At 46.1% G+C, this 22435-nt stretch overlaps 1 protein-coding gene and 2 pseudogenes across 2 annotated transcripts; 2 read left to right on the top strand and 1 right to left on the bottom strand.

Moving 5' to 3' along the window:
* Positions 1–836: 836 nt before the first annotated feature.
* Positions 837–21352, bottom strand: LOC147650210 (uncharacterized). 2 transcript variants are annotated; one of them, XM_086853449.1, is made up of 5 exons: positions 21041–21352; positions 20391–20528; positions 9146–9463; positions 8496–8633; positions 837–3090 (listed from the first exon to the last, which is right to left on the bottom strand). In XM_086853449.1, the coding sequence occupies exons 1-5, from the start codon at positions 21308–21310 to the stop codon at positions 3079–3081; spliced, it is 876 nt and encodes a 291-aa protein (XP_086709575.1). In that variant the 5' UTR covers positions 21311–21352; the 3' UTR covers positions 837–3078. The 2 variants fall into 2 exon arrangements, with proteins under 2 accessions (XP_086709575.1, XP_086709574.1); XM_086853448.1 differs by lacking the exon at positions 837–3090 and adding an exon at positions 7317–7619.
* On the top strand, positions 5173–6424 carry LOC147650212 (uncharacterized; annotated as a pseudogene).
* Positions 17052–18303, top strand: LOC147650211 (uncharacterized; annotated as a pseudogene).
* Positions 21353–22435: the final 1083 nt, after the last annotated feature.

The following is a 22435-nucleotide window of genomic DNA, read 5'->3' as shown; positions in this document are numbered from 1 at the left end:
CAGTTCAGCCTCCTCCTCCCCCGACCCAGGCCGGACAAGGCCGCAGCGGGGAGCAGGGCTGGCCAGAGTTCTGCGCTTCCCGGGGATGACGGAGAGTGTGAAGCGTCAGGAGCCCCTTCTCGGAGGGCTCGCTGGGCCTTGTACAGCAGGCCTGCTGGGCCAGGCCGGTCCCTGGCTCGGCTGCAGTTTCTGCCACTGCTGAGTTTCACCAGAGACTGCCAAGTAAAGAGAAGAAAGCCATTGACCTGCAGCACTCTGAGACAGTGGCCACACTCTCCAGAGCAGCCATGAAAAATCTTCCATCGCAGACAGCTCCAGCCGCCGCTCCGGCAGAGATCACAAGACCGTCTACAAGGCCTGGGCAAGATTTGAACCCTTTCACTACCCAGATGAGACTTGCTGGTTAATATTTTTTTTTTTTTTCCCCAGAGAGAGGGGAAGAGAGAGTGTGATCAACAGGTAAAGAGGCAACATAAACTATCAAAGACAGTGAAAAAAGGAATTAAGCTTCAGACGGGAGAGAGAAATAAGGAGATGTTTTAATAAGCTGAAATATTCTTTTGCTAAAACTATAGAGATGGACAATAAGTGTTCTGAAAAGACTCCTTTAATTCATGAAAGAGTATTTGCGGGGGGAATAGAATATTTCAAAGTGTGGATTTAAGCAAATAGTGAAGTAGTTGTGATCTTATGTGATGCTGGAACAGAAATGGAGAAGTGAGAGTTGTTAAAAATTTGCAGCCTTTAAGAGGCAAAGAGAAAACTTCTGGTTCCAGAAATGCTTTCAGAGACAGATGAAGAGAACTTTTGCCTTTGAATAACTCATCCTTGAAATGACACCCGCTCTTGACTCATTAGCCCATAGCACACCTCAGAGTGGTGTGAAATGGGAGGAGAGAACTGATGGCAGAGTTCTCCGGGTGGCTTGCATCAGAAAAATAGAAAACCATTAGAAAACGTTTTTCTTCTGAAAAACTCCATAAATCAGCAGAAGAGAGCTTCTTTTTCTCTACAAAGACTGATGAAGAGACTATAGCAAAGTTGGGACTGTTTTAACCACCAAGGTTTTGTCTCTGTGTTGTCATGTGAACAAGACAATGGTTGTGTGGTAAAGAAAAAGGGTTCTAGAAGTTGCAGTCTGGTTTCTTATTCTTGTAGTTAGGTTAAGAAACCTTCTTTGTTCCTTGTAAGTTTTAAGCCTGTTTTGCTCTTGTTCTAACCCATATCTCACAGCAAGAAATAAGTAAGTTTTCTAGTGATTTTTTAGCTGGTGCTTTAAAACCACGACAGGCTTAGAATGATAATGTGCAGTCACCATCATTGGCAACTATCATTGCAATATCTTTCCTTTTACCAGGGGGAACGGCTGCCATAAATGCAAAAAAATATAGCTCCTCTTGCCTGTTGGGGAGAAAAACAGCTTCATTAGATTTTGAAAATGTTGAGTGAGTTGCTAACTGATGTTGATAGTATTAGGCATGCTACCTTGCAAAATCACGCAGCTATGGATTTTTTGTTGTCAGCACACAGATGCGGCTGTGAAGATTTTGAAGATTTCCGACTGGCTTGCTAGGTTAGGTTTAAAGGGTTGGTGGCAGACCTTGATCAAGGGGGCAATAATGTTACTGCTTGTATTTCTAAGTTTTATGCTGTTTCTTCCTTGTTTTTTACAAGGCCTTCAACAAATGTTGCACCATTTAGTTACTCCAATTTTTAAGAAAAGAGTGGGAGCTGTAAGAGTCTGGGCTGTGTTAGAACAAATTTGACCATAAAGAGGAACACTTAAGAACAAGAGCAGGGTTATCAGACAGGGAAGGGGCAGTCGTGGTCAGCAAGAGAACACAAAGAAAGAGCTAAACAGGATGAGAAATAGAGAAATTGAACAAGTTGCGGTCCGATATACGCAAATGTAATTATCCAATAAGAATGCTTCTAAGGGTGTGTGAACAGCTGTCGCGCTATATCAGGAACGGCGAAGCCCTACGTGACTCTCTCAGCTGCATTGTCCAAGAGAGCAAAGTTAATTATTCTTAATCTTCTTTTATACACATGTTCGAGAAGGTCTGAGAGGTAAAACTCTCCTTGGCCATTAAAGCAACATACCCACCATCATTGGTTAAGTGGAACACCGCCCCTTGCCTAAACAACACCTGTAGATTGTTGTCCTTTACCAAGGGCTGTTTGGACTCTTTCTCATGCTTTCTCAGGCGTGAGTGAGAAGCCTCTGTGACTTAGTTTTACACTTAGTTTCTGTTCCCTGCTTACTTTTTACAATTAAGTGACAACGAACAACACACATGCAGTCGATTGTAGAAGAAATACTTGTGTGTAGATTTGTGTACAGTATAAATGTACCCAAACTTAGAGAATAAATGAACGATCCAATCATCATATTGGTGCTGTGTCGTTCCTGTTCCCGCGTGAAGAAATGAAAGCCCTGGCAATCAATTAATTGGATAAGACCTTACTTGGGACTTACCAATTCACAATTGCAACCACATTTAGAAATGTTAAAGGGGTCAGAAAACACTACTGATACCCGTGAGTTGACCCCAGAAGCCCTTTTTGTTCCTGAATTGGTTGTCAAAGCTTTGCTTGAGAAATTTGTCTCTCGCATTGAGCTATTGGCACAAATAGTACGATTATTTGTTTTGATTGGTAGCAATGACTTCTTTTGAAATTCTTGTGCAATGGAGTGATCCGTGGGAAGATCCTTTACATATGTTAGAATGGCTATTTTTACCTTTTTGATCTATAAAAACTGCCCCTGGTCTTTTTGAATTAATTGCTGAACTTATTAAGTGTCCTAAACAATGTGTTGGATTGACTGGTCAAGATCCTGAAAGAATTGTTTTGCCTCTTCAGAACTGGTACTTTGAGTGGTGTTGTGCCAACAGTTACTGGCAAGCTGTGATAACTTACAAGCTGCTAGGCTTACATTACAAGCTGCTATGGCTGCTTTTACAGGGCAGGTGTCTTACCATTTACCAAGTCACTCTTCACTGAAATTTTTTCAGCAAGTACCAGTTGGCCAAAAGCAGTTAAGTATGGAAAGCCCTGTAGATGGACCCGGTGTTTTTACAGATGGCTCTGGAAAAACAGAAAAAACTGCAGTTGCATTGAAAATCAATGGTAATTGGCAACCTGTGGTAAAATATCAAACTGGTTCACTGCAAATTGTTGAACTGAAAGCCACGGCCACTGCATTTCAATTGTTCCCTCAAGCTGTAAATATTGTGACAGATTCTGCCTATGTAGCAAATTTGACTGGAAAATTAGATCAAGTTGTTTTATCTGAAATTGATCACCCACCTTTATTTGATGTGTTGGTGGAATTGTGGGATACAATTCAGCAACGCACTGAATCATATTTTGTGATGCATATTCACAGTCACACTTCTCTCCCGGGGTTTTTCACTGAAGGAAATGCTGATGCTCTTGATGATCATTGTTGCCAATGTTGCCTTAATGGTTCCTCACCACAGGCAACAAGGTATCTTATCCATTTGACCATCAAGGTTTTCAAGCATTACCACGACAATTTGGTCTTAGTAACAATGACGCTCGTTCAATGATTTGTTGTATGCCCTGACAGTCACGGTTCACGTGTTCCTATGTATTATGGGACCAAGCCCAGAGGGTTGCAAGCGTTGCAACTTTGGCAGACAGACACAACTCACAGTCACAACGTCACAACAGACGGTCCGAACATTCTCTCACCTGTCTCACAACCGTCTCAAGGACAGAGACTGAGATCCTGAATATCGCAAGGGACTTGGCTTAGGGGTTTGGGCCTAGCTGAGGTGGATGTTTGCTAAGTGATTGTTTGCAGGTGGTTGCACGGTACACTGCCCTCGTTCCTGCTGGTGAGCAAAGGCTTGCAAGACGTGGTTTGCTCTGGACCCTACACCTTCCCCCTGCGCAATGGAATTCATCATCAATCTCCTCTGGTTTTGGCCCTGTGCCCCTCGCTTTGTAAAAGACTAGAAAATCACACCCCAAATTTACCTTCCTTTGAGATCTCCCCAACAGACAGAAGACTCTGCGTCTTTGGACGGCCGAGTGGACTTCGACGTTGGTAACTATAATCCCCTTACTCTCTTTTTCTTATGCTTTGCTTTCTCCTCTTTTCCCTCTATCGCATGTTAGTGCTGATGAGCACTCAATAAAGTGTGTTTTGCTGTTTAAGTCCTTGGTTTAAGTCCCTGATAATCTTCTGTACACTGAGATCGAATGAAAGAACCACATCACGAATCCCACCTTGCGGATCGTGACACTCAGACTGATGAGTTTGGGAGACTAAAGCATGTACATGTCTATTGATACTTTTCTCACTTTGCTATTGTAGCAACTGCACATGCAGGAGAAAAAGCTTTGGATGTTATTTGTCATTTTCAAAGAGCATTTGCAATTCTAGGAGTACCTCCAAAAATAAAAACTGATAATGGATCTTGTTATATATATCTCAGAAAACACAAGATTTTTTGGCTGCATGGGGAATTGTATATGATACAGGTATTCTTCATTCTTCTGCTGGACCAGCTATTGTTGAACATGCCTATGGCACTCTGAAGCATCAGCTTCAAAAAGAAAAAAGGGGAATGCAAGGAGAAACCCCCCAGGCACGACTGCACAAAGCAGTTTATGTGTTAAACGTTTTATCCTACAGGGAGAAAACTTCTTGCCCTCCTTTATTTCCTCATTTCTCTACTTTGATTTCAAAATCCGAGTTGCAAAAGCCTGCTCGGGTGCAGGTGAGGTGTTGCAATGCAGTTAGAAAGGATGGTATGATGCAAAGAATGTACCCCCAAAAATGTAGAATTGTAAGCTTCTTTCCCTTATCTCTTTCTCCCCAGTTCCCCTTATTGGTTGTGTGAATGTAAGGCAGCCTCTTCCCCCTGCCTTCAAGAAGGGGTGCTTATCGATAGCTCTTGCTCTTTCCCTCCTGCTCTTCTCCACGGGACCCCAAGAAATAATGCTGCACTTGCATCTCAGCTAAGGGAAAGGGCCTCGTTTTTAAGTTCTTCTTTTCTATGCTATACTATCTCCCCTGTTTCCCTGGCTGCAGCTGGGCGGACAGTGGTAACAGAGAAGCAGGGGACATAGAAATTATAGCAGAGAGGGATTTGGTAAGTGGCCAATGGAGTGGTGCTGTAGATTTAATAACCTGGGGAAAGGGTTATACTTGTGTTTGCACAGAAAACGGACCACGCTGGATTCCTGCTCATTGTGTCAAGCCTTCTTTGGAGCACACAGGAAGGAACAGGATGGATGGCTCCGCAGCCAAAACGGAACGTGTGAGTGACACTGGCTAAAGCCGTACATCAGGATACGCTGTGTTTAGCAATCGCCAATCCTGAAAAGCCATGCTCTACATGTCTTGTTGGTGCTCCTCCTAACAACTGGCCTTGTCCCTCACAAGCTTTTAATTGTAAATCAAGAAATCCTGTACATAATGTAGACTCCTGGGATAGCATTTAGGCCCTCTTGCCTCAGGTTACAGCTGAGCCACAAGAACTAGAATTGCTAGGATCATTGCAAATGGATGCTTGTGTAATGTCTAGTTACAGGGACAAAGACAAGACCACAAGGGGGTTACCTCCGAATGTAAATGCAGCCTTAGACGTATATAGAAATGCAAGCTGATGGTGTAACTCTACCTCATGCTGTACATCACGTGCCTCTCATGTGCCTTTGCAGCTGCCAAAGGGTGTGTTTTTAATCTGTGGTGATCGTGCTTGGTTTGGTATTCCAAGTAAAGTAACAGGAGGTCCCTGCAGGTTGGGGCGATTGACCTTATTGACACCCAACAGAACAATGATAGATCAAGAGGTAAGAAGAACATGATCACTTTGACACACATTTACTTCTCAGTGTCAGGATGCTGTGGCCTTTTGGGGACCTGGTTCTGTTATTTCTGCATCTGTTCTGGCACCTGGAGTGGCTGCAGCTCACACTTTAACCTCGACACATAGACTTGGTTGTTGGCTAGCCAAACAAAGCAATGACACATCTGTAGCTTTAAGTGGGTTATTAATGGATGTAGATAGCATTAGACATGCCACTTTGCAGAATGGAGCCACTATGATTTTCTTTTATTGGCACATGGTCATGGGTGTCAGGATTTTGAAGGAATGTGTTGTATGAATTTATCAGATCACAGTGAATCAATCTACAAAAGCACTGCAAACTTGAGAGTTAATTACACGTGAATGAAGGACGGATAGATGATCTTTTCAAGGGCTGGGCCATCACGGGGTGGCTTGGATCTTTGTTGAAGACTGGACTGCTAATCTCGTTAGTGATTGTAATTATTGCTTTGTGTCTCCCCTGCCTGCTTGGATTTTAGCAAAGGGCCCTGCAAAAACCCTTGACAGCTGTGTTTGTAGCTCAAATACAAAAAGGGAGAAGTGTGGCTGGACTTAGCAGCTGGTCTGCAGGCTCATCAATTGGGTTAGCAGAAGAAGAAATTGATAAAATACAAGTTTATCCATAGCAAGGAAGAAAGCAAGGCCTTTAGCATGCAAACCAATAAATTAGATACATAAGGGATATTTGCAGTTAGGGGACAGTTATGCCTTAGGAGAGCATATGTGCCTTAATAATCTGTTGTAAGCTCTTGCCAATTAATTATTGACATCAATTGCTTTGTACCAATAAAATACAATGAGCTATTGCTTTGTCCAATGAATATAATGAGCTGTTTCGATGTAACTAATGACTTCAGAGCACGTTTTGTTAAGGGCGTAAACTTGAGATAATGTAATAAAGAGGAGCCGTTGCTGTCTCTACTCAAGTGTGGGTGGGTGGGTGGGTGTGTGTTGTGTGTCTGTCTCTACAATGACCCAAGGTGACCTCCAGAAGTGCCTCCAAGCTCACCCAGCCTGAGATTCTGTGACTCTCAGAATAAAGCAGGTTGCAGTTTCCTAAGGACAAATGAAAAAGCTCCACACATGGCAGGGTTCTCCTGACCTCACCAAAGTGGATTATGGCACATGTCTCCCTTCTGCAGATTCCTCCCTGGAGTGATCATGTCCCTCAGTGTCACTCCTTGAGGCTGAGAGAAATCTTTGCCCACGATCATTGGTCTGGGTGATCAATCTCTAATTCAGAATTGGTTTTCCGGGCTTGAATAGAATTGCTTCAAAGCTCCTTCAAATACAATGCACTATACTGGAAGTTTTATATATAGCTATCTATCTATCTATCTATCTATCTATCTATCTATCTATCTATATATCTATATCTATCTATCTTTGGAAGGTATATATAATTATATACCCTGTACTGGGTAGTAAGTAATTCTGATAAAGATCTTTTAGTTTAATCGTGATCATAACAACCTCTTTATTTGTCTATAAATACATCCTACATCCTATGGAACACTGTTGTATAAAGTTCACTTACACCTATAACTATCCTTTAAACATAAACTACTGACAAATTCTAAGGCTAATTCTACATCCAGCTGCATCCTGGCTCCTCTCTGAGAAGTTTAGGAAGCAAGGAGATCCCTTCTGCTCCCTGTGACTCGACGGGAGTGTCTCGTGCCTGCTCCCTGCACAGCTCTCCAGGTGGTGCTGTCGGTCTCGGGCCAGCTGTGACTGCAGCAGGGACACCTGAAAGAGGCACAAGGCCCGGCTCAGACAAGCCCACGCTGGCAGCAGCATCCACAGCCCCACGGTACCGGCTGTCAGGGCAGACACAGCCTCCAACTGCAGCCCTCACCAACACTCTGCCCTCGGGGAAGGGGAAAGGAACAGGCTCCCAGACTGGCCCTGAACAGAGCTCAGATGATCAACAAGTCCATTCCAAGGCTGCCAAACCCTTCCCACGTACATCCCTCAGCCCCCACAGGTCTAGCAGAGAGAGTTCCAGCAGCAGTGAGGAACCCAACTCTCATTTCCAAAGGACACATTTGGGCCACTGACCCCTTGCTCCACAGGCTGTGCATCAGCAGGAGGGCTACTGCTGCTCCCCTGAGCTGCTGGAGAACTCTTCTCTTTGAGAAGTCAAGGTATTTTGCTGGTCAGACTTGGGGACACGCGACCTAAGAGAGTGTGGTGGGAACATTCTCCTAAAAATTCCGATTCCTCTCCCCTCAGGTTCCACCTGCACATTGGATGGGAGAAAGGGCCACAGAAATCCGTCAGCAAACATGGGGCAAAAGAACCTCTGGACATCAATGCAAGATCTCTGCTCTGAGATCCTGAATTGCACCAGACAACACTGGGGGCAAAAAGTTCTCGCTGGGGGCTGCACAAGAGAGGCCAGGGTGTGTCCAGGGACACAGGGCCAGGGAGGGAGACAGTGCAGTGAAGGCACCTTTGAGAAAGCCATGGGCTGCCGCAAGAGACAGAACAAAAGGCTGTGCCCAGAGCAGGGAAAGGGAGAGGCAAGGAAACAAGCAGGGCACTGCAAAGCATTGCCTGGGCAAACGTGCTGTGCTCCAGAGGAGCCTGAGGCTCCGTGGAGGCACAGAAAGCCCATTTTACCTGCTCAAAAGTTCTCCTGCGCTCAGTGGTTAGTTCAGGAGTCTCTGTCTTTTCCTGAGCTGATGCAACCGGCTGATTTGGTTCCAGCATGGTCTGTGAGACACGTAACAGCTGCTCTTCTTGTGCTCCAACAGCCTGCTGGGGATTCAGAGGGGAGATGATTGCCTTATTTCAAACACCACAAGAGCTGTCCCTCAGAAATCTCCATCTTGGCAAGCATCCTCGAGGCACCAGCAGTGCAGCTGCTGCTGCTCAGATCTCTTGGTACAAAACTCTGCTGGGTTTAGTCCATCGCCCTGCTCACCTGCTCCATTCCTTCGCACACCAAATCCAAATCCCCACGTGTTGCCATGATCTTGTGTGGGCACAGGAGAAGCAGCTCCCCATGCCCAGCATTTGGCCTGCAGCTGATTTGAACAGCAAACTCCAGAGCTGTAGCAGTCATTCTGGGCATGCCAGGAAACAATCTGCCAGTCAATGGTCTCTGGCTGGGGCCAGGCAGACAGACAAGGCTGCCTGCCGCAGCTTGGGCTGCTTTGGCCAAGCAGGCCTGGACTCACAGGGATATAGAGTCCCACTTCTTTATGGGAAATATCACTGGAATCCTTCAGGGACATTGGAGTGGACTGAAGGTCAGTGTCTCTGCCTACCTGGAGATGAGACTGGCCCATGCAGTTGTCAGGAGATTTTCTCTGCAGGATTACAAAGTTTTTCTTCAGAGTCCCTTTGGCCATTTCGCTCTTCCTCAGTGCAGCGCTCAGGAGTTGTCCATTCTCTGTCCCTTTGATTTCTTCTCTTCCTCTCTTCTTCAAGGCAGCAGCAGTCCCATGGTCCAACTCTTCTTGCATGTCTTCCCTCTCTGCTTCCAATTCCTGGGTTATCTTCTTCCGACTCTGCGTGTCAGATGCAGCCGTTTCCATCTTCTTTTCCAGATCCCTCAGCTTCTGTTGGTACAATTCCCGTTCATGCTGCCAAAACAGGGAGAAGAAGACTCACCCATTGCCTCTCTTGGTTTGCTTCTCATACCAGATCTGGACTCCTGCTGCAGGGGCAGGCACGTGCTGCCCCCCCTCTCTCTCTGCCTCTCGGGCTGCTGCAGACCTTGGCTGGGTCCCCCCCTGACGCTGCCTCTTTCCCAGCTCGCTCAGCCCATCCCAGCTTCCTTTCTGCCCGTCCCCGACCTCTGGCAGCTCCACTCCCGTGTTCCTTTGGGCACGAGCTGCCAGAACTGCAGCCAGGATTTCAAGTCAATGCAAAGCAGGATTTAGGCAGTGCCATGAGGATGCGCTCTGCATCAGGAAGGAAGGAGACAGCAAACACCTTCAGCATTTCATTCCCTTGGCTTGGGGCAACAGGAGTGGTTTTCCAACACTCCTGTGTAGACTTTCCATGGCAGCATCCCCGAGAGCCCCACTGCCCTCTCTTGCAGCACCAATGGCCAGATCAGTCTGTCATTCCCTGCTGCCACTCAGGACGAGTTCTCCCATTTTCTTGTTTTTGCCAGGTTTTAGTGCACAAGCTGCCTTTTCAACCTTCCACTGTTTAAATGTAATGAAAAGATAGCCTGAAATATTTCATACTTATTGGAATTTATTCCATTTTTGTCAGCTTTGTTGAAATTTGGAGGAGGTTTTGAGGCTTTTCCCAGCCAGCCAATGACTGAGGGCAGTTTGGCAGAGGCGGGAACCCTCAGCCCCGCCCCCGTCTCGCCCAGCCAATCCCTGAGGGCACTTTTCCCGGCCCGCGGTTTGGGCGGGAGCCGCCCCCCCCCCATTGTCAATCACTGAGGGGCTTCGGCTGAGGCGGGAACTTCTCCCCGGCCTCCCCTCGCCGGTCACTGCCGCCCCTCCCCTGCCTCGCTCCCAGTGGCTCCTTGTGACTCTGAATTTTCCCCAGCTGCCCCAGTCTGGGCTGGTTTGTACTGGTTTCTTCTCCCCGCTCCCCAGGTAGAGGAGCTCCGCTACCCCCAGCGCCCAGAGCATACAAGTCATGTCGCTAGAGCTTCCTGACCACAAAGGAGACAGAGGAGTCCTGTAGAAGTCCTGTGATTCGAACAAAGGGAAAGAGTCCATTAGGCGTGTCTCCAATGGGATCTCTCTGAATCAGTTGGAGCAAGTGGCCTTCTTTTCTTCTCATTCTTTTTCCCTGTTGGCTGGGGTACTTGGAAGGTGCTCGAGACATCCTGATCCACCTATCCATGTCCCTCTTATTATGCGCCCTCTGTAAAACACATGACCCATGATCATTACAACTGGCTAAATCAATTGATATTTTTCAGTGAGCTTTACTAATGGACATGGGCTGCTCCTCAGCCAAGCTCATGCTAAACTGCTGAACTTTGGGAAGAAGAACAAAGACTTTATAGGATTGTGAGAGATGAGGTGATATTTTTTGCTGAAGCCAAAAGGTTATTAGGTGAAAGAATTATGAAAAACGAGGTTCACTCTCCTGTAACATTTTAAAAGGTTTAATAAAGACAATAAGAGACAGAAAATAAAGCAAAGAGTAAGGGCTGGATGCCTTGGCTCTCTGCCAAGAGCACACCTGGTGCTTTGGAAACACCCTTTATATACCATTTGTACAGTATGGACTATATGCATATTCAGACTTTTCTAGGAAATGTTTTGCATGGCCACTCTTTGGGTCCACCTTTCTAGAGCATGCGTGTTCCTTGACTTTGTGCATTTAATTTCTCTCTTATCGTCTTTGACTTTGGGCCATGGCTCGTTCTTCCACAGGCAGTAAGTGCTGAGAGCAGCCTGGGCCCCCTCATCTGTTCACTGGAGGTTATCCTGCCCGTTCTGACAGGACTTAAACCTAACGTCTAAAATTCTTCTGACCTACGCCTCAGTTCTAGTTAACAGCAGGAGAGTGAGAAAAAGACATCGCAAAAGCTATTCTAACATTATACATGCACCGTTCATCTTAATACTTGTGAAAAGCCAATAGCATAGTATGCATTTATAACAGAATGAAACTTGCTGGTTCTGTGTGTTGCCATTTGTGGTTTGGATATGTTCTGCTTGGTTTGTTTGGTGCTGTTGTGGGCTGGGAGAGGGGAGGGGTTGAAGACCTGAAGACAAAGGAAGTAGAATGAGAGAGGAGGGCACAGAAAAGTAGGCAGTTGGGAGAGAATGTAAAGTCCAGTGTACCCAGCCGTGAGGGATTAGCATTTAAGAAAACAAAGGTAAACACCTAAGGAAGATCAGGCTGCTGGAGGCTGCTGGGAGTTTTTCTCCTGGCCAATAACTGGCCATTTCTGACAGCTGACAGTAGTTTTCACCATTGAAAAGTGAGATCAACCTGTGAACACCACCTTAAGATCTAAGCCCGAGAATTTCTGGTTCTCTTTGGTTTCCGGCTTTTGAAGAAGTAACAGGGTTTCAGTTCAGCCTCCTCCTCCCCCGACCCAGGCCGGACAAGGCCGCAGCGGGGAGCAGGGCTGGCCAGAGTTCTGCGCTTCCCGGGGATGACGGAGAGTGTGAAGCGTCAGGAGCCCCTTCTCGGAGGGCTCGCTGGGCCTTGTACAGCAGGCCTGCTGGGCCAGGCCGGTCCCTGGCTCGGCTGCAGTTTCTGCCACTGCTGAGTTTCACCAGAGACTGCCAAGTAAAGAGAAGAAAGCCCTTGACCTGCAGCACTCTGAGACAGTGGCCACACTCTCCAGAGCAGCCATGAAAAATCTTCCATCGCAGACAGCTCCAGCCGCCGCTCCGGCAGAGATCACAAGACCGTCTACAAGGCCTGGGCAAGATTTGAACCCTTTCACTACCCAGATGAGACTTGCTGGTTAATATTTTTTTTTTTTTTCCCCAGAGAGAGGGGAAGAGAGAGTGTGATCAACAGGTAAAGAGGCAACATAAACTATCAAAGACAGTGAAAAAAGGAATTAAGCTTCAGACGGGAGAGAGAAATAAGGAGATGTTTTAATAAGCTGAAATATTCTTTTGCTAAAACTATAGAGATGGACAATAAGTGTTCTGAAAAGACTCCTTTAATTCATGAAAGAGTATTTGCGGGGGGAATAGAATATTTCAAAGTGTGGATTTAAGCAAATAGTGAAGTAGTTGTGATCTTATGTGATGCTGGAACAGAAATGGAGAAGTGAGAGTTGTTAAAAATTTGCAGCCTTTAAGAGGCAAAGAGAAAACTTCTGGTTCCAGAAATGCTTTCAGAGACAGATGAAGAGAACTTTTGCCTTTGAATAACTCATCCTTGAAATGACACCCGCTCTTGACTCATTAGCCCATAGCACACCTCAGAGTGGTGTGAAATGGGAGGAGAGAACTGATGGCAGAGTTCTCCGGGTGGCTTGCATCAGAAAAATAGAAAACCATTAGAAAACGTTTTTCTTCTGAAAAACTCCATAAATCAGCAGAAGAGAGCTTCTTTTTCTCTACAAAGACTGATGAAGAGACTATAGCAAAGTTGGGACTGTTTTAACCACCAAGGTTTTGTCTCTGTGTTGTCATGTGAACAAGACAATGGTTGTGTGGTAAAGAAAAAGGGTTCTAGAAGTTGCAGTCTGGTTTCTTATTCTTGTAGTTAGGTTAAGAAACCTTCTTTGTTCCTTGTAAGTTTTAAGCCTGTTTTGCTCTTGTTCTAACCCATATCTCACAGCAAGAAATAAGTAAGTTTTCTAGTGATTTTTTAGCTGGTGCTTTAAAACCACGACAGGCTTAGAATGATAATGTGCAGTCACCATCATTGGCAACTATCATTGCAATATCTTTCCTTTTACCAGGGGGAACGGCTGCCATAAATGCAAAAAAATATAGCTCCTCTTGCCTGTTGGGGAGAAAAACAGCTTCATTAGATTTTGAAAATGTTGAGTGAGTTGCTAACTGATGTTGATAGTATTAGGCATGCTACCTTGCAAAATCACGCAGCTATGGATTTTTTGTTGTCAGCACACAGATGCGGCTGTGAAGATTTTGAAGATTTCCGACTGGCTTGCTAGGTTAGGTTTAAAGGGTTGGTGGCAGACCTTGATCAAGGGGGCAATAATGTTACTGCTTGTATTTCTAAGTTTTATGCTGTTTCTTCCTTGTTTTTTACAAGGCCTTCAACAAATGTTGCACCATTTAGTTACTCCAATTTTTAAGAAAAGAGTGGGAGCTGTAAGAGTCTGGGCTGTGTTAGAACAAATTTGACCATAAAGAGGAACACTTAAGAACAAGAGCAGGGTTATCAGACAGGGAAGGGGCAGTCGTGGTCAGCAAGAGAACACAAAGAAAGAGCTAAACAGGATGAGAAATAGAGAAATTGAACAAGTTGCGGTCCGATATACGCAAATGTAATTATCCAATAAGAATGCTTCTAAGGGTGTGTGAACAGCTGTCGCGCTATATCAGGAACGGCGAAGCCCTACGTGACTCTCTCAGCTGCATTGTCCAAGAGAGCAAAGTTAATTATTCTTAATCTTCTTTTATACACATGTTCGAGAAGGTCTGAGAGGTAAAACTCTCCTTGGCCATTAAAGCAACATACCCACCATCATTGGTTAAGTGGAACACCGCCCCTTGCCTAAACAACACCTGTAGATTGTTGTCCTTTACCAAGGGCTGTTTGGACTCTTTCTCATGCTTTCTCAGGCGTGAGTGAGAAGCCTCTGTGACTTAGTTTTACACTTAGTTTCTGTTCCCTGCTTACTTTTTACAATTAAGTGACAACGAACAACACACATGCAGTCGATTGTAGAAGAAATACTTGTGTGTAGATTTGTGTACAGTATAAATGTACCCAAACTTAGAGAATAAATGAACGATCCAATCATCATATTGGTGCTGTGTCGTTCCTGTTCCCGCGTGAAGAAATGAAAGCCCTGGCAATCAATTAATTGGATAAGACCTTACTTGGGACTTACCAATTCACAATTGCAACCACATTTAGAAATGTTAAAGGGGTCAGAAAACACTACTGATACCCGTGAGTTGACCCCAGAAGCCCTTTTTGTTCCTGAATTGGTTGTCAAAGCTTTGCTTGAGAAATTTGTCTCTCGCATTGAGCTATTGGCACAAATAGTACGATTATTTGTTTTGATTGGTAGCAATGACTTCTTTTGAAATTCTTGTGCAATGGAGTGATCCGTGGGAAGATCCTTTACATATGTTAGAATGGCTATTTTTACCTTTTTGATCTATAAAAACTGCCCCTGGTCTTTTTGAATTAATTGCTGAACTTATTAAGTGTCCTAAACAATGTGTTGGATTGACTGGTCAAGATCCTGAAAGAATTGTTTTGCCTCTTCAGAACTGGTACTTTGAGTGGTGTTGTGCCAACAGTTACTGGCAAGCTGTGATAACTTACAAGCTGCTAGGCTTACATTACAAGCTGCTATGGCTGCTTTTACAGGGCAGGTGTCTTACCATTTACCAAGTCACTCTTCACTGAAATTTTTTCAGCAAGTACCAGTTGGCCAAAAGCAGTTAAGTATGGAAAGCCCTGTAGATGGACCCGGTGTTTTTACAGATGGCTCTGGAAAAACAGAAAAAACTGCAGTTGCATTGAAAATCAATGGTAATTGGCAACCTGTGGTAAAATATCAAACTGGTTCACTGCAAATTGTTGAACTGAAAGCCACGGCCACTGCATTTCAATTGTTCCCTCAAGCTGTAAATATTGTGACAGATTCTGCCTATGTAGCAAATTTGACTGGAAAATTAGATCAAGTTGTTTTATCTGAAATTGATCACCCACCTTTATTTGATGTGTTGGTGGAATTGTGGGATACAATTCAGCAACGCACTGAATCATATTTTGTGATGCATATTCACAGTCACACTTCTCTCCCGGGGTTTTTCACTGAAGGAAATGCTGATGCTCTTGATGATCATTGTTGCCAATGTTGCCTTAATGGTTCCTCACCACAGGCAACAAGGTATCTTATCCATTTGACCATCAAGGTTTTCAAGCATTACCACGACAATTTGGTCTTAGTAACAATGACGCTCGTTCAATGATTTGTTGTATGCCCTGACAGTCACGGTTCACGTGTTCCTATGTATTATGGGACCAAGCCCAGAGGGTTGCAAGCGTTGCAACTTTGGCAGACAGACACAACTCACAGTCACAACGTCACAACAGACGGTCCGAACATTCTCTCACCTGTCTCACAACCGTCTCAAGGACAGAGACTGAGATCCTGAATATCGCAAGGGACTTGGCTTAGGGGTTTGGGCCTAGCTGAGGTGGATGTTTGCTAAGTGATTGTTTGCAGGTGGTTGCACGGTACACTGCCCTCGTTCCTGCTGGTGAGCAAAGGCTTGCAAGACGTGGTTTGCTCTGGACCCTACACCTTCCCCCTGCGCAATGGAATTCATCATCAATCTCCTCTGGTTTTGGCCCTGTGCCCCTCGCTTTGTAAAAGACTAGAAAATCACACCCCAAATTTACCTTCCTTTGAGATCTCCCCAACAGACAGAAGACTCTGCGTCTTTGGACGGCCGAGTGGACTTCGACGTTGGTAACTATAATCCCCTTACTCTCTTTTTCTTATGCTTTGCTTTCTCCTCTTTTCCCTCTATCGCATGTTAGTGCTGATGAGCACTCAATAAAGTGTGTTTTGCTGTTTAAGTCCTTGGTTTAAGTCCCTGATAATCTTCTGTACACTGAGATCGAATGAAAGAACCACATCACGAATCCCACCTTGCGGATCGTGACACTCAGACTGATGAGTTTGGGAGACTAAAGCATGTACATGTCTATTGATGCTTTTCTCACTTTGCTATTGTAGCAACTGCACATGCAGGAGAAAAAGCTTTGGATGTTATTTGTCATTTTCAAAGAGCATTTGCAATTCTAGGAGTACCTCCAAAAATAAAAACTGATAATGGATCTTGTTATATATATCTCAGAAAACACAAGATTTTTTGGCTGCATGGGGAATTGTATATGATACAGGTATTCTTCATTCTTCTGCTGGACCAGCTATTGTTGAACATGCCTATGGCACTCTGAAGCATCAGCTTCAAAAAGAAAAAAGGGGAATGCAAGGAGAAACCCCCCAGGCACGACTGCACAAAGCAGTTTATGTGTTAAACGTTTTATCCTACAGGGAGAAAACTTCTTGCCCTCCTTTATTTCCTCATTTCTCTACTTTGATTTCAAAATCCGAGTTGCAAAAGCCTGCTCGGGTGCAGGTGAGGTGTTGCAATGCAGTTAGAAAGGATGGTATGATGCAAAGAATGTACCCCCAAAAATGTAGAATTGTAAGCTTCTTTCCCTTATCTCTTTCTCCCCAGTTCCCCTTATTGGTTGTGTGAATGTAAGGCAGCCTCTTCCCCCTGCCTTCAAGAAGGGGTGCTTATCGATAGCTCTTGCTCTTTCCCTCCTGCTCTTCTCCACGGGACCCCAAGAAATAATGCTGCACTTGCATCTCAGCTAAGGGAAAGGGCCTCGTTTTTAAGTTCTTCTTTTCTATGCTATACTATCTCCCCTGTTTCCCTGGCTGCAGCTGGGCGGACAGTGGTAACAGAGAAGCAGGGGACATAGAAATTATAGCAGAGAGGGATTTGGTAAGTGGCCAATGGAGTGGTGCTGTAGATTTAATAACCTGGGGAAAGGGTTATACTTGTGTTTGCACAGAAAACGGACCACGCTGGATTCCTGCTCATTGTGTCAAGCCTTCTTTGGAGCACACAGGAAGGAACAGGATGGATGGCTCCGCAGCCAAAACGGAACGTGTGAGTGACACTGGCTAAAGCCGTACATCAGGATACGCTGTGTTTAGCAATCGCCAATCCTGAAAAGCCATGCTCTACATGTCTTGTTGGTGCTCCTCCTAACAACTGGCCTTGTCCCTCACAAGCTTTTAATTGTAAATCAAGAAATCCTGTACATAATGTAGACTCCCGGGATAGCATTTAGGCCCTCTTGCCTCAGGTTACAGCTGAGCCACAAGAACTAGAATTGCTGGGATCATTGCAAATGGATGTTTGTGTAATGTCTAGTTACAGGGACAAAGACAAGACCACAAGGGGGTTACCTCCGAATGTAAATGCAGCCTTAGACGTATATAGAAATGCAAGCTGATGGTGTAACTCTACCTCATGCTGTACATCACGTGCCTCTCATGTGCCTTTGCAGCTGCCAAAGGGTGTGTTTTTAATCTGTGGTGATCGTGCTTGGTTTGGTATTCCAAGTAAAGTAACAGGAGGTCCCTGCAGGTTGGGGCGATTGACCTTATTGACACCCAACAGAACAATGATAGATCAAGAGGTAAGAAGAACATGATCACTTTGACACACATTTACTTCTCAGTGTCAGGATGCTGTGGCCTTTTGGGGACCTGGTTCTGTTATTTCTGCATCTGTTCTGGCACCTGGAGTGGCTGCAGCTCACACTTTAACCTCGACACATAGACTTGGTTGTTGGCTAGCCAAACAAAGCAATGACACATCTGTAGCTTTAAGTGGGTTATTAATGGATGTAGATAGCATTAGACATGCCACTTTGCAGAATGGAGCCACTATGATTTTCTGTTATTGGCACATGGTCATGGGTGTCAGGATTTTGAAGGAATGTGTTGTATGAATTTATCAGATCACAGTGAATCAATCTACAAAAGCACTGCAAACTTGAGAGTTAATTACACGTGAATGAAGGACGGATAGATGATCTTTTCAAGGGCTGGGCCATCACGGGGTGGCTTGGATCTTTGTTGAAGACTGGACTGCTAATCTCGTTAGTGATTGTAATTATTGCTTTGTGTCTCCCCTGCCTGCTTGGATTTTAGCAAAGGGCCCTGCAAAAACCCTTGACAGCTGTGTTTGTAGCTCAAATACAAAAAGGGAGAAGTGTGGCTGGACTTAGCAGCTGGTCTGCAGGCTCATCAATTGGGTTAGCAGAAGAAGAAATTGATAAAATACAAGTTTATCCATAGCAAGGAAGAAAGCAAGGCCTTTAGCATGCAAACCAATAAATTAGATACATAAGGGATATTTGCAGTTAGGGGACAGTTATGCCTTAGGAGAGCATATGTGCCTTAATAATCTGTTGTAAGCTCTTGCCAATTAATTATTGACATCAATTGCTTTGTACCAATAAAATACAATGAGCTATTGCTTTGTCCAATGAATATAATGAGCTGTTTCGATGTAACTAATGACTTCAGAGCACGTTTTGTTAAGGGCGTAAACTTGAGATAATGTAATAAAGAGGAGCCGTTGCTGTCTCTACTCAAGTGTGGGTGGGTGGGTGGGTGTGTGTTGTGTGTCTGTCTCTACAATGACCCAAGGTGACCTCCAGAAGTGCCTCCAAGCTCACCCAGCCTGAGATTCTGTGACTCTCAGAATAAAGCAGGTTGCAGTTTCCTAAGGACAAATGAAAAAGCTCCACACATGGCAGGGTTCTCCTGACCTCACCAAAGTGGATTATGGCACATGTCTCCCTTCTGCAGATTCCTCCCTGGAGTGATCATGTCCCTCAGTGTCACTCCTTGAGGCTGAGAGAAATCTTTGCCCACGATCATTGGTCTGGGTGATCAATCTCTAATTCAGAATTGGTTTTCCGGGCTTGAATAGAATTGCTTCAAAGCTCCTTCAAATACAATGCACTATACTGGAAGTTTTATATATAGCTAGCTATCTATCTATCTATCTATCTATCTATCTATCTATCTATATATCTATATATCTATATATCTATATCTATCTATCTTTGGAAGGTATATATAATTATATACCCTGTACTGGGTAGTAAGTAATTCTGATAAAGATCTTTTAGTTTAATCGTGATCATAACAACCTCTTTATTTGTCTATAAATACATCCTACATCCTATGGAACACTGTTGTATAAAGTTCACTTACACCTATAACTATCCTTTAAACATAAACTACTGACAAATTCTAAGGCTAATTCTACATCCAGCTGCATCCTGGCTCCTCTCTGAGAAGTTTAGGAAGCAAGGAGATCCCTTCTGCTCCCTGTGACTCGACGGGAGTGTCTCGTGCCTGCTCCCTGCACAGCTCTCCAGGTGGTGCTGTCGGTCTCGGGCCAGCTGTGACTGCAGCAGGGACACCTGAAAGAGGCACAAGGCCCGGCTCAGACAAGCCCACGCTGGCAGCAGCATCCACAGCCCCACGGTACCGGCTGTCAGGGCAGACACAGCCTCCAACTGCAGCCCTCACCAACACTCTGCCCTCGGGGAAGGGGAAAGGAACAGGCTCCCAGACTGGCCCTGAACAGAGCTCAGATGATCAACAAGTCCATTCCAAGGCTGCCAAACCCTTCCCACGTACATCCCTCAGCCCCCACAGGTCTAGCAGAGAGAGTTCCAACAGCAGTGAGGAACCCAACTCTCATTTCCAAAGGACACATTTGGGCCACTGACCCCTTGCTCCACAGGCTGTGCATCAGCAGGAGGGCTACTGCTGCTCCCCTGAGCTGCTGGAGAACTCTTCTCTTTGAGAAGTCAAGGTATTTTGCTGGTCAGACTTGGGGACACGCAACCTAAGAGAGTGTGGTGGGAACATTCTCCTAAAAATTCCGATTCCTCTCCCCTCAGGTTCCACCTGCACATTGGATGGGAGAAAGGGCCACAGAAATCCGTCAGCAAACATGGGGCAAAAGAACCTCTGGACATCAATGCAAGATCTCTGCTCTGAGATCCTGAATTGCACCAGACAACACTGGGGGCAAAAAGTTCTCGCTGGGGGCTGCACAAGAGAGGCCAGGGTGTGTCCAGGGACACAGGGCCAGGGAGGGAGACAGTGCAGTGAAGGCACCTTTGAGAAAGCCATGGGCTGCCGCAAGAGACAGAACAAAAGGCTGTGCCCACAGCAGGGAAAGGGAGAGGCAAGGAAACAAGCAGGGCACTGCAAAGCATTGCCTGGGCAAACGTGCTGTGCTCCAGAGGAGCCTGAGGCTCCGTGGAGGCACAGAAAGCCCATTTTACCTGCTCAAAAGTTCTCCTGGGCTCAGTGGTTAGTTCAGGAGTCTCTGTCTTTTCCTGAGCTGATGCAACCGGCTGATTTGGTTCCAGCATGGTCTGTGAGACACGTAACAGCTGCTCTTCTTGTGCTCCAACAGCCTGCTGGGGATTCAGAGGGGAGATGATTGCCTTATTTCAAACACCACAAGAGCTGTCCCTCAGAAATCTCCATCTTGGCAAGCATCCTCGAGGCACCAGCAGTGCAGCTGCTGCTGCTCAGATCTCTTGGTACAAAACTCTGCTGGGTTTAGTCCATCGCCCTGCTCACCTGCTCCATTCCTTCGCACACCAAATCCAAATCCCCACGTGTTGCCATGATCTTGTGTGGGCACAGGAGAAGCAGCTCCCCATGCCCAGCATTTGGCCTGCAGCTGATTTGAACAGCAAACTCCAGAGCTGTAGCAGTCATTCTGGGCATGCCAGGAAACAATCTGCCAGTCAATGGTCTCTGGCTGGGGCCAGGCAGACAGACAAGGCTGCCTGCCGCAGCTTGGGCTGCTTTGGCCAAGCAGGCCTGGACTCACAGGGATATAGAGTCCCACTTCTTTATGGGAAATATCACTGGAATCCTTCAGGGACATTGGAGTGGACTGAAGGTCAGTGTCTCTGCCTACCTGGAGATGAGACTGGCCCATGCAGTTGTCAGGAGATTTTCTCTGCAGGATTACAAAGTTTTTCTTCAGAGTCCCTTTGGCCATTTCGCTCTTCCTCAGTGCAGCGCTCAGGAGTTGTCCATTCTCTGTCCCTTTGATTTCTTCTCTTCCTCTCTTCTTCAAGGCAGCAGCAGTCCCATGGTCCAACTCTTCTTGCATGTCTTCCCTCTCTGCTTCCAATTCCTGGGTTATCTTCTTCCGACTCTGCGTGTCAGATGCAGCCGTTTCCATCTTCTTTTCCAGATCCCTCAGCTTCTGTTGGTACAATTCCCGTTCATGCTGCCAAAACAGGGAGAAGAAGACTCACCCATTGCCTCTCTTGGTTTGCTTCTCATACCAGATCTGGACTCCTGCTGCAGGGGCAGGCACGTGCTGCCCCCCCTCTCTCTCTGCCTCTCGGGCTGCTGCAGACCTTGGCTGGGCCCCCCGTGACGCTGCCTCTTTCCCAGCTCGCTCAGCCCATCCCAGCTTCCTTTCTGCCCGTCCCCGACCTCTGGCAGCTCCACTCCTGTGTTCCTTTGGGCACGAGCTGCCAGAACTGCAGCCAGGATTTCAAGTCAATGCAAAGCAGGATTTAGGCAGTGCCATGAGGATGCGCTCTGCATCAGGAAGGAAGGAGACAGCAAACACCTTCAGCATTTCATTCCAAGGCCTTGGGGCAACAGGAGTGGTTTTCCAACACTCCTGTGTAGACTTTCCATGGCAGCATCCCCGAGAGCCCCACTGCCCTCTCTTGCAGCACCAATGGCCAGATCAGTCTGTCATTCCCTGCTGCCACTCAGGACGAGTTCTCCCATTTTCTTGTTTTTGCCAGGTTTTAGTGCACAAGCTGCCTTTTCAACCTTCCACTGTTTAAATGTAATGAAAAGATAGCCTGAAATATTTCATACTTATTGGAATTTATTCCATTTTTGTCAGCTTTGTTGAAATTTGGAGGAGGTTTTGAGGCTTTTCCCAGCCAGCCAATGACTGAGGGCAGTTTGGCAGAGGCGGGAACCCTCAGCCCCGCCCCCGTCCCGCCCAGCCAATCCCTGAGGGCACTTTTCCCGGCCCGCGGTTTGGGCGGGAGCCGCCCCCCCCCCCATTGTCAATCACTGAGGGGCTTCGGCTGAGGCGGGAACTTCTCCCTGGCCTCCCCTCGCCGGTCACTGCCGCCCCTCCCCTGCCTCGCTCCCAGTGGCTCCTTGTGACTCTGAATTTTCCCCAGCTGCCCCAGTCTGGGCTGGTTTGTACTGGTTTCTTCTCCCCGCTCCCCAGGTAGAGGAGCTCCGCTACCCCCAGCGCCCAGAGCATACAAGTCATGTCGCTAGAGCTTCCTGACCACAAAGGAGACAGAGGAGTCCTGTAGAAGTCCTG

This window comes from Cyanistes caeruleus, chromosome 16 (genome assembly GCF_971803275.1).
Source record: "Cyanistes caeruleus chromosome 16, bCyaCae1.hap1.1, whole genome shotgun sequence".
NCBI lineage: Eukaryota > Metazoa > Chordata > Aves > Passeriformes > Paridae > Cyanistes > Cyanistes caeruleus.
Note: the sequence above shows the minus strand (reverse complement) of the source record. Positions and strands in the feature narration are given on the sequence as shown.